Below are 11,931 nucleotides of genomic sequence, written 5' to 3' on the forward strand. Positions count from 1 at the left end.
ATCGAGCCGTTTTTCATCGTCGTTGACATCAATATATATGTTTCATGTTTATTTTCTATTGCGATTTGAAAAAGGGCCACTGCAGAGAATTTCTTTTATTCCCTCATCAGTTTACAGTCATTGTTTTCTTCTCTACTCATATTCTTGTTTCATTTAAATGCAAATAAACAGCCGTTTTATGTCTGCGGTCGGACGGTCGGCCTCATCTCTTGTTCATTTCGGTCGATTCTTCGACACGCAATTGTTTCGTCAACAACTAAGAAAAAAATATATCATTAATTTTAACATCGTTATATTCCAGGCATCAATTTTGCCAGCTTCAATTTAAATCGGGTTTTTTCTGTCTCTATCTATTTCTGTCCTTCTATTATTACTTTTGATTTTGAAAATCAAACCGTCTAAGCGGTGGTGATTCGTAAACGAACTCAATTGAATGATATAACCGCGACAATCCATTCACACTCGTTTCAACGACTATTATATAAGAGCAATCCATTTATCAGTCATCATGAATCATTTACGAGAATATAAGTTCAATATTCGCAATGAAAAAGAACACTTCTTGTATGTTTTGGTGTTCACATGCCTTGTCATGAATTTAAATAAAATCGAGTAATATTCCCGGACAAATATTTATGATTGCACTCAAAGAGAATTAAAAACGGGTAAGTAACTACATTGAAGCAGTAGAAAAAGAAGAAGAAGAAGAAGATTTGCGAAATGTAATAACAAATTATTATTTTTTGTCGCTGAGTTTGAGTGCCATTCGGTGAAGAGACTCAATGGAAATATGAAATTAAACAGAATAGAAGAGGCGCTCAAAGTTGTTACGGTCGCAATTCTCATTTCGCACATTATACACCAAGCATTCAGTGGTTTCATGCCGAAAAATTCCATAACAGTTAATAAAATAAGCATTAGGATACGAAATATGCACGAAAGTAAGCCGAAACAATAAAAAAGCAACACCAACAGCATAAATTCCCCCATCGTCGTTATTGTTGTCGTTGCCGTCGTCAGGTAGAACCAGTCCGTGGATACACATACAAATAAGCGGCCAACTAACACACATAAACGGTAAAGAATATATTGCAAACGGTATAGCACACATATAGATGTGAAAACCCCAACCACTAATGAGTACGTGCGCTGTTCGATGTACATTCGATGATTGTTTGACGCAGTCGATCGAAATAGAAGAGCACGCGCTTTTCACTGAACATTCTGCAGGAAAATTTATATAAATACAACACACTGCTTTCAAGTAAATGTGCTGCTTCTATAAGCTTATACAAACGATGTAATTTGATTGTGTCGAATTGCTTTGACACACACACACCCCGTCTGTGTGTTATGAACAGAAGACGAAGGAACAACAGGAAAAAAGCATGAAATGCAATCGCCCGCACTCTACACACGTTTATCATTTTCAAGGAGGCAATATAAAGCACTCTCTGTGGCACATATACACCCGATTATTTCCATCCATCCATCCATCCGACCGTCCATATATACATTTAGGCAGAGCACAGGCTACAATATTCTGTATACAATCCGCACCCGAATCGGAATGAGTATTGCTCATGAAAATGTCGTGTATACATACGATACATACAGGCATAGTAGTCATACAGACAAGATAGAATCCTTACTCATACAAAGCGAAGCTCGAGATATGTATCAAATGAATTGGGGTTGCAAATTTGATTCTGACTGAAAGAGAATCGGTTCACGTGGCCATGTATGTATTGGAATGTGTAACAGAGAGAAAAAACCATCAAAGAGAGTGAGCGAACAAAGAGTGGCTGAGTATTAAAACGGCTGATACAGCAGCATTACATTAGTTCGATGTATGATATAACGATGTATTGGAGCCAGAATGTCGTGTGCATAAAATGTATTTGTTGATGTATTCGTGCATAGGCAATGATTTAATTTCGCTTTGAATATTCAATAATGCGCATAGCCGTTCAGTGCGCAAAAGCACAACTGACGAAACTTTTTCAGAGGGTCACACGTATCGTTCGGCCATGGATGTCGTCATCATTTTTTGAGAGAGAAAAGGAAAGAGATACGTTTCGGAGAGAGCGTAAAATCTGAACAGAACCGGAGAGTGTGGAAGAAACTCATACTCACAAACAAAGATAGCGAACAAACGAATACTCTCGTCATGTACTGTATACAATATATGTTTATGCTTACAAAAGAACATGGTATTGCCAACGAGAAATTTATAGACGGAGAAAGAGAGAATTTGCAAGCACAATTCAACGATTGAATGTACAGCAGTACATGTGTGGATTTCATTAGACACAGTGGCACATATATTTCGAACGGAGAGAGAGCAAACGTGTGAGCGTAAAATTCGTGTAGAGAGAATCGAATCACATACAGCGCGCGAAAAGAGAGTAAGAGAGCGAGTGAAATATTCGATTGTCGATTTTTTGCTACCAGAGCCGCCTTATGGCACTTGTTAAGTTGCTGTGAAGCTGGTTAAATCATTTCACATACATCGAGTATAGCATCTCTCGTTTTGCTTGGTTTTGGTAAAGGAAAATTATTATTTTTTAAACGAAAATTTTGTGCAAAATATTTGTTGATTTAATTTCTTTTCAATTGTAAATTATAAATGGAAAACATATTTGTTATATTAAAACGTTGCAATTACGTGAAAATTTTTCGTTGTTTGGAAAAAGAAAGAAAAACCGAAGCAAAGACCTCCAAATCGGTGTAACATATCCATGAGCGGCCATCTTTGATTTTTTTTCTCTTCACATTCACATTTGCTCTATATTGGAAAATTCAAGTGAAATTTTTTAAGCTTTTTAAGTGCGTGGGTGTCCAAAAAAAAACAAATAATTATATCGTAAATTCTTCACTAACCGCGTGAAAAAAATAAAATCCAATTTTTTCCACTTACAATTGCAATTAATAGAAATTTTATGAGGCGTTCGCCCTTTTTTCTCTATACACTTTTTCGCTCACACAGTGAACGCTTTTTTTAACGTCCCCAAGTGTTTTTCATCCCTGTTTTCTATTGGAAATAAAAATTCATAGTTACCAAAACACACAAATTTTCTTCTTTACGGGTTAGGTGCAGCAATTAAACAAGTACAAAACAGCCAAACGAAGAAACCGCGGAATATTGAGTTTAATATAAAATCGAAGAAAAAAGATAGTTGAGAAGAAACGGCCAAAAGAGTAAAGTCTTGAACGACGCAAAACGAGAAGAATTAAAGGGAAAATCAGAGAAAAAATCTTGTGAAGCGGAAATAAGAAGGAAGTCGATTGTTTCATAATGGCCGATAAAAAAGTAACGGAACAATATTATACACCACCACCAAAGCTATCCGGCTGGGAGAGTTTTAAACTATTTATGTGGAATGGCGAGACAAGTGAATTCCTCGGCCGTACAGCTGGCAGTTGGGGTAAGTTAATGTTCTCATCATTCGACCCTATTTCTTAACATTTTGCTAGTTCTTTTTTTGTTTTATTATCGTTCAATGCAATCTTTTGCATTCGCAAATGAACCCCTACCAAATCCATCTGAATGGGTTCATTCGGTTTCATCCGAAATAATAGAGATAAATAGCATTCAACATTTATTCGTTTTTCCATTGATGATTGTCACGCAACAGAAATGTGGCGTCAGCCAAAAATTCAAAAAAAGGAAGAGAGTACAATCATAACAACGAAACATTGGGCTGCGATTTTTCGATTTTATGTGTTACATAATCAATTCCAAGCATTCGCACGCTTACGTTCCGACCGATATGCAATTCCTAATACACTTTTGTGTTGCCGCACACACAGCGTTGGAGCGGAATGCATAATGAATACATACAGAAACGCTGACGTATATATGTCGATGTTGGGATGTTTTATTGTTGTTGTTTTTGTTGTTTGTTAGTGGTAGTGGTAGTGCTGATGTCGCCGTCATCGTCGTCGTCGCTGTTGTGTATCCTTCACAACATGAATTACATTCTTCATTTAACATTGCCGTCAAATTTTATTTCAATTTTTCGCCTGCTGCCTCACTTTTGCCTACCAATTTTCAATAGTTATCGTTCCATATCTGTGAGGGTCTTTTTGTCAGTTTTGAAAAACAAAACAAAAGAAAAAAAGAAACTTCAGATTACGAGCTGCAATTTTTTGGAGCCACAGACAAACAAATACACACATACAACGGCTGGACAGAATAAGCGTACACGATATTTTGTGCGACCATACACATTTCGATACCCACAACTCGTCGTCCGTACAGTTGGAAATATGTGTGTATACGCACATACACTCACTCATAAGCATACATTCATGCGGAGAATGAGTGTTATGAAATAGAGAATATCGATTTTTTTTATTCGTATAAAGGGTTATAGTTTTTGACATTATTGTTGCGTTTTTGTCCTAGTAGCACATTGTACGATGGCAGCTCGTACAGACTGAGATAGCAATATAACCATTAATGATTAAGTGACGATCAACGGAAAAGGCAGGCAAAAATTTAAAAATAAACCAGCAAAGCACATATTCAGACTCGAAATATCTATGACGTAATGTCGTGGCACGAACATTATTCATTGAACTATTGGTTGCATATTTGCTTGAGCCTTACGTTTTTTGGCCATTTAAATTGCCTTTTAGCGAATTGCGTTTTTTTTATTTCTGTTAACTTATATTTTAGCTGGATTTTGTTCCGCTTTTTTATACAGTAAACAAATGTAAATTCAATTGAGGTTGAAAAAATTGAGATAATGCACAACAAAAATAACCTTTGAGCTGATAAACTAACGGATTTTGCTGGGTTTTTTTCACATCCATCCGTTGTAAAAAAAAATTGTATAATTTCTCGTAAAAAAATTGTGTATTATAATATGTAAGCGTCCTCGCTCAAAGTCACAGCGATAAAAAAATATATTTGTCTCACATCTGGCATCCGTCTTAGATTACGCGTATATATATACTTAGAATTGTCAAACATTTGTCACTTTATTGCTTACATTTTGATTTGTTCGTTGAATTTTGTAGGGAAGATTCTTGTGTTCTACGTAGTATTCTATATTGCATTGTCTGGTTTCTTCGCTGGTTTGTTGGCAATATTCTGGCAAACACTCGATCTGGAACGACCAAAATGGCAGTTGGCCGAAAGTATAATTGGTACAAATCCAGGTCTTGGTTTTCGTCCAATGCCACCAGAAGCACATCTTGGCAGCACATTGATTTGGTATAAATCCAATCGTCCCGACAACATGATCTACTGGCATGACACAGTCAACAAATTCCTTGACGGTAAATTTTAACTTAAACCTCCAATTGTTTTTGTTTCAAATGTATTTTACCGTACTTTTCAACGACATCCAATAATATGGTTTTTTTTTTATTTTACTTATATTGCAAAGTAGATTACAAGGAACCAAAATTCGAAGATAATATTGACAATGAATGCAGCTTTAGTCATCCAGCTTCAAATGGTAAATACTGTCCATTCAGAATCGAAACCTTGGAGAATTGTTCGCCATCTAAAACGGATGGAAAATATGGTTTTCCAGATAAGAAACCATGCGTCTTCTTAAAATTAAATAAGGTATGTTTCCATCTTAATTATATAAAATCATTTTTTTTTAGTTTTTCGTACACCAAATTGGTTGTAATTAAAGTAAATCGTTACTAATGGTTATGTACTTTTTGATATCAGATTTACAATTGGACTCCACGAGTCTTCAACGAAACTGATGAGAATCAAATTGCCGACGAGAATGAACGTTCTCAGTATCGAAAAATGCCAGACTTCCTGAAGGAAGCCATCGCTAATACTAGAGATCCAAAAGAGGTTTGTACCATTCACTTCTAATGAACTTTTAAGTAAAATTCAACTTGCGAAATTGTGATTGTGAAAATGAAATGATTTTTGTATCTTTTTTTTAACAGCGTAACTTGATTTGGGTATCCTGCGAAGGAGAAAGCCCAGCTGATGTGGAAAATCTTGGACCAGTGCACTACTCACCGCGACGTGGTTTTCCGGCATACTATTTCCCATACCAAAATGTTAAGGGCTATCAGCCACCAGTCGTTGCTGTGCAATTTGAACGGCCAAAACGTAAGCTATTCATTTCCATTAGAACATTTCTTCATTTCTTTGGTTATATAAGTAGAAAAATAAGCTATTACGGAACATGTCTCGATGTTAAAAACATGAAAACTAATCAAATGTCTTTTGATTTTTCACTCTCATTTCAAATAGCTGGTGTACTCATCAACATCGAATGCAAAGCCTGGGCCAAAAATATCGAGTACGATCGCTCCGAACGAAGAGGATCAGTCCACTTCGAATTGATGATAGATTAAATTTCTTAGTTCATAACTAAAAAAAAACTATGAGAAAAAAATGAAATAGAAATTCATACTAAATACCAAAACAAAAAACAAAAAAACAACCTAAGCAAAAGTAAAACATCAACAACTTAAACTTGGAACGATTTAAAAAAAAAGAGAACAGAACATCTAGTGCCGGCAAAAGTGCTGCGGCGGGCAGATCATACAAAAACAAAAACAAAAAAACAAATTGTGGTATTTGTAATATTTCCCATTCCTCATTTGTGTTCGATTCGACATTATTTTTTAGGCATTTTAGAGTTAGTTTGTTTCATTTAAAGAATAACAGCAAACAAGAAGGAGAAGAAAAAAACAAACTAAGAATATTTTGTCCGTTATTGTGTCGCAAACAACATTAACAACAACCCAGGTAAAAATGCGTGCGTATCGTCTCAAGAGCGTTCCAAAAGCAGAAATTTAAAGAAAAAACAAAGAAAAATTATTACGTCAATGTCAAAAAGCACTACCAATTAATGTGTTATGTATTTAAATGGAGATAAAAAAAAACCAAATGCAAAAAAACAAAAATAGCAAAAGAAGTATTAAAAAGATAAAAAAAAATCACAAAAAAATAATAATTCATCAGATGCTGTTATAGAAATGTTATAGTAAGAGCTAAACTACACATTATCAAGGTCATCGTCTCGGTTGGAAGAACTTCGACTTTATGCATAACACAAACGCTCTCATAAACTACTATTTCTTGTTTCGTCGTCATTTTCATTCGACGTTTATGTGTACTGCACACACGTATACACCGTTTCATTTCCTTCCGATATGAACCTGTGCTTGTCACCCTTCATTTGAGATAGAAAGTGTTTGTATGCTTGAGATAGCCCCAAAGAATGTAATTGAGAGTGTGCAAAACCAAAAGTTCTTCATCTACGAAAATTTTAGATATATTAGCATAAAACCGAGACATATAAACACAGAGAAACATGATTCGAGTGCGGAAGAGGTGTAGTGAGCATGTAATAATTTATTATATAAATGTGTTGATAAAAAATTGATATTACATAATTTTTAGGATCTTATTAAACATAGGTGACTATTATTGACGAACATTATTTATTTATCATTTAACGAATAAAATTTAATGAGAAAAAGAAAATCATGGAATGGAAGCAAAAAAAATCTATTTAAAAAACAAACTGCATAATTGTTACTAACATACATATACACACAACTCACAAAATCGACACAAATTAATGTTTAGCTAAAATTAAAGAAACAAAAAAAAGTATAACGTTGATCAATTTTTTGCTTACTTAGAGAAAGCGATATCTTTTTTGTCGTCTTGTTTTAATTTGCTTCTCATTTAGTTTTATCGAGTGAACACAAACAAAACAAACAACAACAACAACAACAACACCGAGAGAGAAAAGAGTTACGTTTAGATTTATCCCTTTTTATGAAATTGAGAGTAACATTGAGATCATTTCTAAGAGTAAAAATTATTCTATTTGAAATTACCCAAAAGTATAGATGAGAACAACAGAAAACAACAAAAGAAAACCTTGTAAAATCTGTAAAGTAGTCATTTAGAGTGAGTGAAAATTTTGCAAATTTAAGCAGACACAAACAAACCAAATAAATAACAAATTATTATTATTATTAATGATATTTAATTATTGCCGGTACTTACCAAATAACAAAAAACCAAATAAATTAACTTAAAGAAGTGACATCACATGTTTTAGCCATCGATTTAAATTCGAATAAGAATAAATTCTAATGAATAAAAAAACTGAAGAAATTAGATCACAAGAAACCTTATTTATAAAAAAAAACATATTATTAATGTATTTATTACATGTAGCGTCGTCGTTTTCACTCTCGATTTCAATCATTAAAATAAAAATGAGACAACAACAAAGCAAACACTCATTCTCATACCAAATTCCACTTACACTAACACAGAAAAAAACGCTTTCAAAAAACAAAATGAACAAAAAAAACGAAGCGGCTACGTATGTGTTCAAATTAATTTAAATGTTGACGAAAAGTATTTAAGCATTATTTTTCCGGCCGTAAGAAATTTAATTAAATAAAAAAAAACTATACTTAATTATGAAAATCAATACTTAAAATTGAATTACTAAACAAACACACACATACACATTTTAAGGAGAAGGCGACACATGTCTAAGCCCTTCACAAAATGGCGGGGGGTGATGGACGATTAGAAAAGTCTTAATTGGCGCTGAAAAACTGACAACAACAAAAAAAAATCCACTTAAATTATTATATAAATATGAGATTGCTCACTTTTGAAGATATTCAACACTGTCACGCGCGCTACCAGGGAAACAGGTATTTGTTGTGCGCAATGAACCGACTATTTCGCAGCACACATGCCAATTTGCTCGCGCGTACGCTGGACATTGTATCCAACATACACGCGCGCGATTCGTATGTTTTTGTGCTCACATTTTCTACAATGTTTCTCTCTGCTCCAAATTTGTTTTTAAATTAGGAATAGATTCGGTACAAAGAACAACAACAAAAAATCATTTTATTAAAAAAAACCTTGCCCGCTACGTGTCTGTGTAGAGCCTTTAATTCACTGTTAGTAGTTATTTGCCAAAACAAAAAGAATGAAAAGACGATGATGGGATAAGAAAATCGTAATGAGATCACATGTTATTTGTACATTTAATTTTATATATATATGGTATATTAATTCTGGTTTTTAATTTTTCAATTCAAAAAGAATCCGGATTTTAAAAAAAAATTAATGGGTTTCCCTGTTTGAGATTTCGAGCTCGCGGCTCGACTCTTTCTGCTATGTATGAGCTGTGATGCGTGTGAAAAACAACAACACCAACAACCAATGGAAACCAAATATGTGTGTATGTACGTCTGTCTGTGTGTTTTATTACGTGCATGCATGTTTATGAAATGCCTCCCCCGTTAAATATATATATATATATAATATGTATAAAATACATATAACAATTTTGTTTTGAAAGACAAAAGAAATGACATGCTCGTGTGTATCATTTCTTTTGAATAATATATACATATTTATATATATATATATCGATTGTTATTTGGCCATAAAAGAGAAGCGTTCCAGCTTCATGTATTTATTTGCAATCTGATCGATTAAAAGTTCATTTTTTTAAAACATGATTTTGAGATAAATTGTCATTCGCGCATCTTGAAATTTATTTCTTGTTTTTTCACAAACATGTCGAAAAATTCAATGAACACTTTTACTATTTATTTTGTTGGGGATTTTTTTTTTATTTCAAGAGTTTTACTAAACAAAGTTGAAACAAACTATAAAAGTAATTATTACTAAATAACAAACAAATATTAGCAAAAGCAGAGGAGGAAGAACAGCAATTTGAAGAAAAAAAAAACAGTGAAAAATTGCAACACACACATACATCTGCGCATTCTCCGTCACACAGAGAAGATTAGAAGCAAACTATAAAGAATGAAAAAAAAAAAAAACATAATAACAAAAAATCTAAAAGCTACATAGAGCAGCTTGCGTGTGCGCACATTTCAACACAAAACGAAATAAATGAAAAACACTTGACACACACATACACTCAGTTTATAACCTTCAAAATAAACCAAAATGAAATTAAAAGAGAAATAACACTCAATACAACAATACATACAAAAAAACAAAAATATGTAACGATAAACGGAAACCATTTTAAAAGAAAAAGAGAAACTGATGTGAAAAACAGCAACAACAACAACCATATTATTAGAGCTCAACTGAGAGAAACCAAAGAGAGGCGTTTACCGTGAATGAAGAATGATGAAAAGCCATAAGGCATAAGCGCAAACACAACCAGATCATTCTCAAGCCAGTCATGCAAAGCACCATAAAAGCTGTTGAAAACATGCTTCAAACTTTTGCTACACTCATTTTCACAATGATGCCGGTTTGAATCACATTTTCAATCGATCAATCTGACTTTTCACCATACGTGATTTATGTGCAAGTGTATGGCACTTGAGATAGAAATTTGTGTGCGTGTGCGCTCGCTACGCTTTGGATAGAATGAAAATCCGCGCTTTTTGTGCGACAAAAAACCAAAAACAAAACACACACACATTTTTCAATTCTAGGCAAACGTATCTTTACTTTAAATATGAAGGGAAACATTTAAAGTTTATAAAAAGTCTCACAAAAACAACACAGAAAAAATATTTAAAAAAAACAAGTAATTTAACAAATAATAGTTCGTAGTTAAACAAAAAAAAAAGAAAATTACAATATTGAATAAAAACATTTGAGAAAAAGTGAAAAAGTGAACAAATAAAAATTACAGAGGTTTTGCTTATTTAACAGAAGAAACAACAAACTTGAGCTGGTATTTTTTTCTTATTTTCTTTCAATTTGGTTGCCCATTTTTCTCTTCGTCTCGATTTCGTTTCCATGTGGTTTTATTTTCTTCTTCTCGATTCATCTAGTTGAAATGCAAACAACGCCCAACATAGAATAGTGTTTAAATGTAACGATTATTCACACGCGCATTGTAGTGCGGCATTTTCTTACACTGAGCAAACCGTTTTTTTTTCGGGTTCTACTGCCATAAAAAATGTTATGTGCTTTAAAGCTGACGAGATATGGTGAATCGGGAAATAAAGCGAAAAAACGGCATCTTAAGAAGTGAAAAAAAACAAGCGGGAACACAATTTCAAGTAGATTTATTGCAAACCACTCATTACTAAATTGTTCGGGCTGTCGATTTTCTGGCGTGATACCACAAAAAAACAACACTAAAAACCAGTAATGTAATTAAATAATGCTTTAAACAAAAAATTGTATGTGTAAGGGGTTTTTTTGTAAGCGCTAGATGAATATGGTCGTTTCTATTGTCCTCACTTATGTATTCATAGCAGCAACTGAAAGAAGAACATAGTACTTTCAATCATAAATGGATGAAATGCGAATTGACCAAATGACATCCATCTCCCTAAATCATTCACTGTACATTCGGACATGCATGTACACTTGATATGGTCGAATGAAGACGACAAAATTATATATTTCCGACGAATTTTTGCAAGGAGCTGGCCTGAATTTTTCAAGGAGTTGCAATTTTTACATGAACATTTTTATCCATATGGTACTTGATATTGCATGTATCTCCTATCTATCTATCTATATAGAGACGTATACTATAAAATAGTGCGCTTCAGTTAAATATGCTCCCATAAGATCAAAGCGATTTCAAATTTTATTACATCCTCCCGTTCAAAAAAATATCAGTTTCGTCAGCGCCAAAGGCACTTCATGCTGTAGTATATAATAGAATTCCATTGAAACTTTTGTCATACATTCGAAACATTTTCAAACACCACTTCGAAATGTCACACTATAAATGACAAAAATATTAAGAAGAATAATCTTAGAACGAACATTAATGCTTTTTTAATTCTGGATTTAATCCAAATTTTTTGAATAGTACTCAAGTAAAAAAAAACAAACAAAGAACATCCCTTAAGTTTTTGTAGTTAAACTAAATACAAACACATGGATTATATGTGTAATTTTTAAATAAAATAAGATAATGAGACAAATGCAAA

The 11,931-nt window shown here is 33.3% G+C and overlaps 1 protein-coding gene across 2 annotated transcripts; it reads left to right on the forward strand.

Annotated features, from left to right (window-relative positions):
• The first annotated feature begins 2,418 nt into the window (after positions 1–2,418).
• On the forward strand, positions 2,419–9,860 carry LOC116338307 (sodium/potassium-transporting ATPase subunit beta). 2 transcript variants are annotated; one of them, XM_031763458.1, is made up of 7 exons: positions 2,419–2,546; positions 3,095–3,428; positions 5,029–5,289; positions 5,400–5,584; positions 5,696–5,830; positions 5,929–6,097; positions 6,242–9,860. In XM_031763458.1, the coding sequence occupies exons 2-7, from the start codon at positions 3,299–3,301 to the stop codon at positions 6,343–6,345; spliced, it is 984 nt and encodes a 327-aa protein (XP_031619318.1). In that variant the 5' UTR covers positions 2,419–2,546; positions 3,095–3,298; the 3' UTR covers positions 6,346–9,860. The 2 variants fall into 2 exon arrangements, with proteins under 2 accessions (XP_031619318.1, XP_031619319.1); XM_031763459.1 differs by having other exon boundaries at positions 5,403–5,584.
• The last annotated feature ends 2,071 nt before the right edge of the window (positions 9,861–11,931 follow it).

The sequence above is a fragment of the Contarinia nasturtii genome, unplaced genomic scaffold, assembly GCF_009176525.2.
Source record: "Contarinia nasturtii isolate CC-2019 unplaced genomic scaffold, AAFC_CNas_1.1 Cnas_scaffold_350, whole genome shotgun sequence".
Taxonomy (NCBI): Eukaryota; Metazoa; Arthropoda; class Insecta; order Diptera; family Cecidomyiidae; genus Contarinia; species Contarinia nasturtii.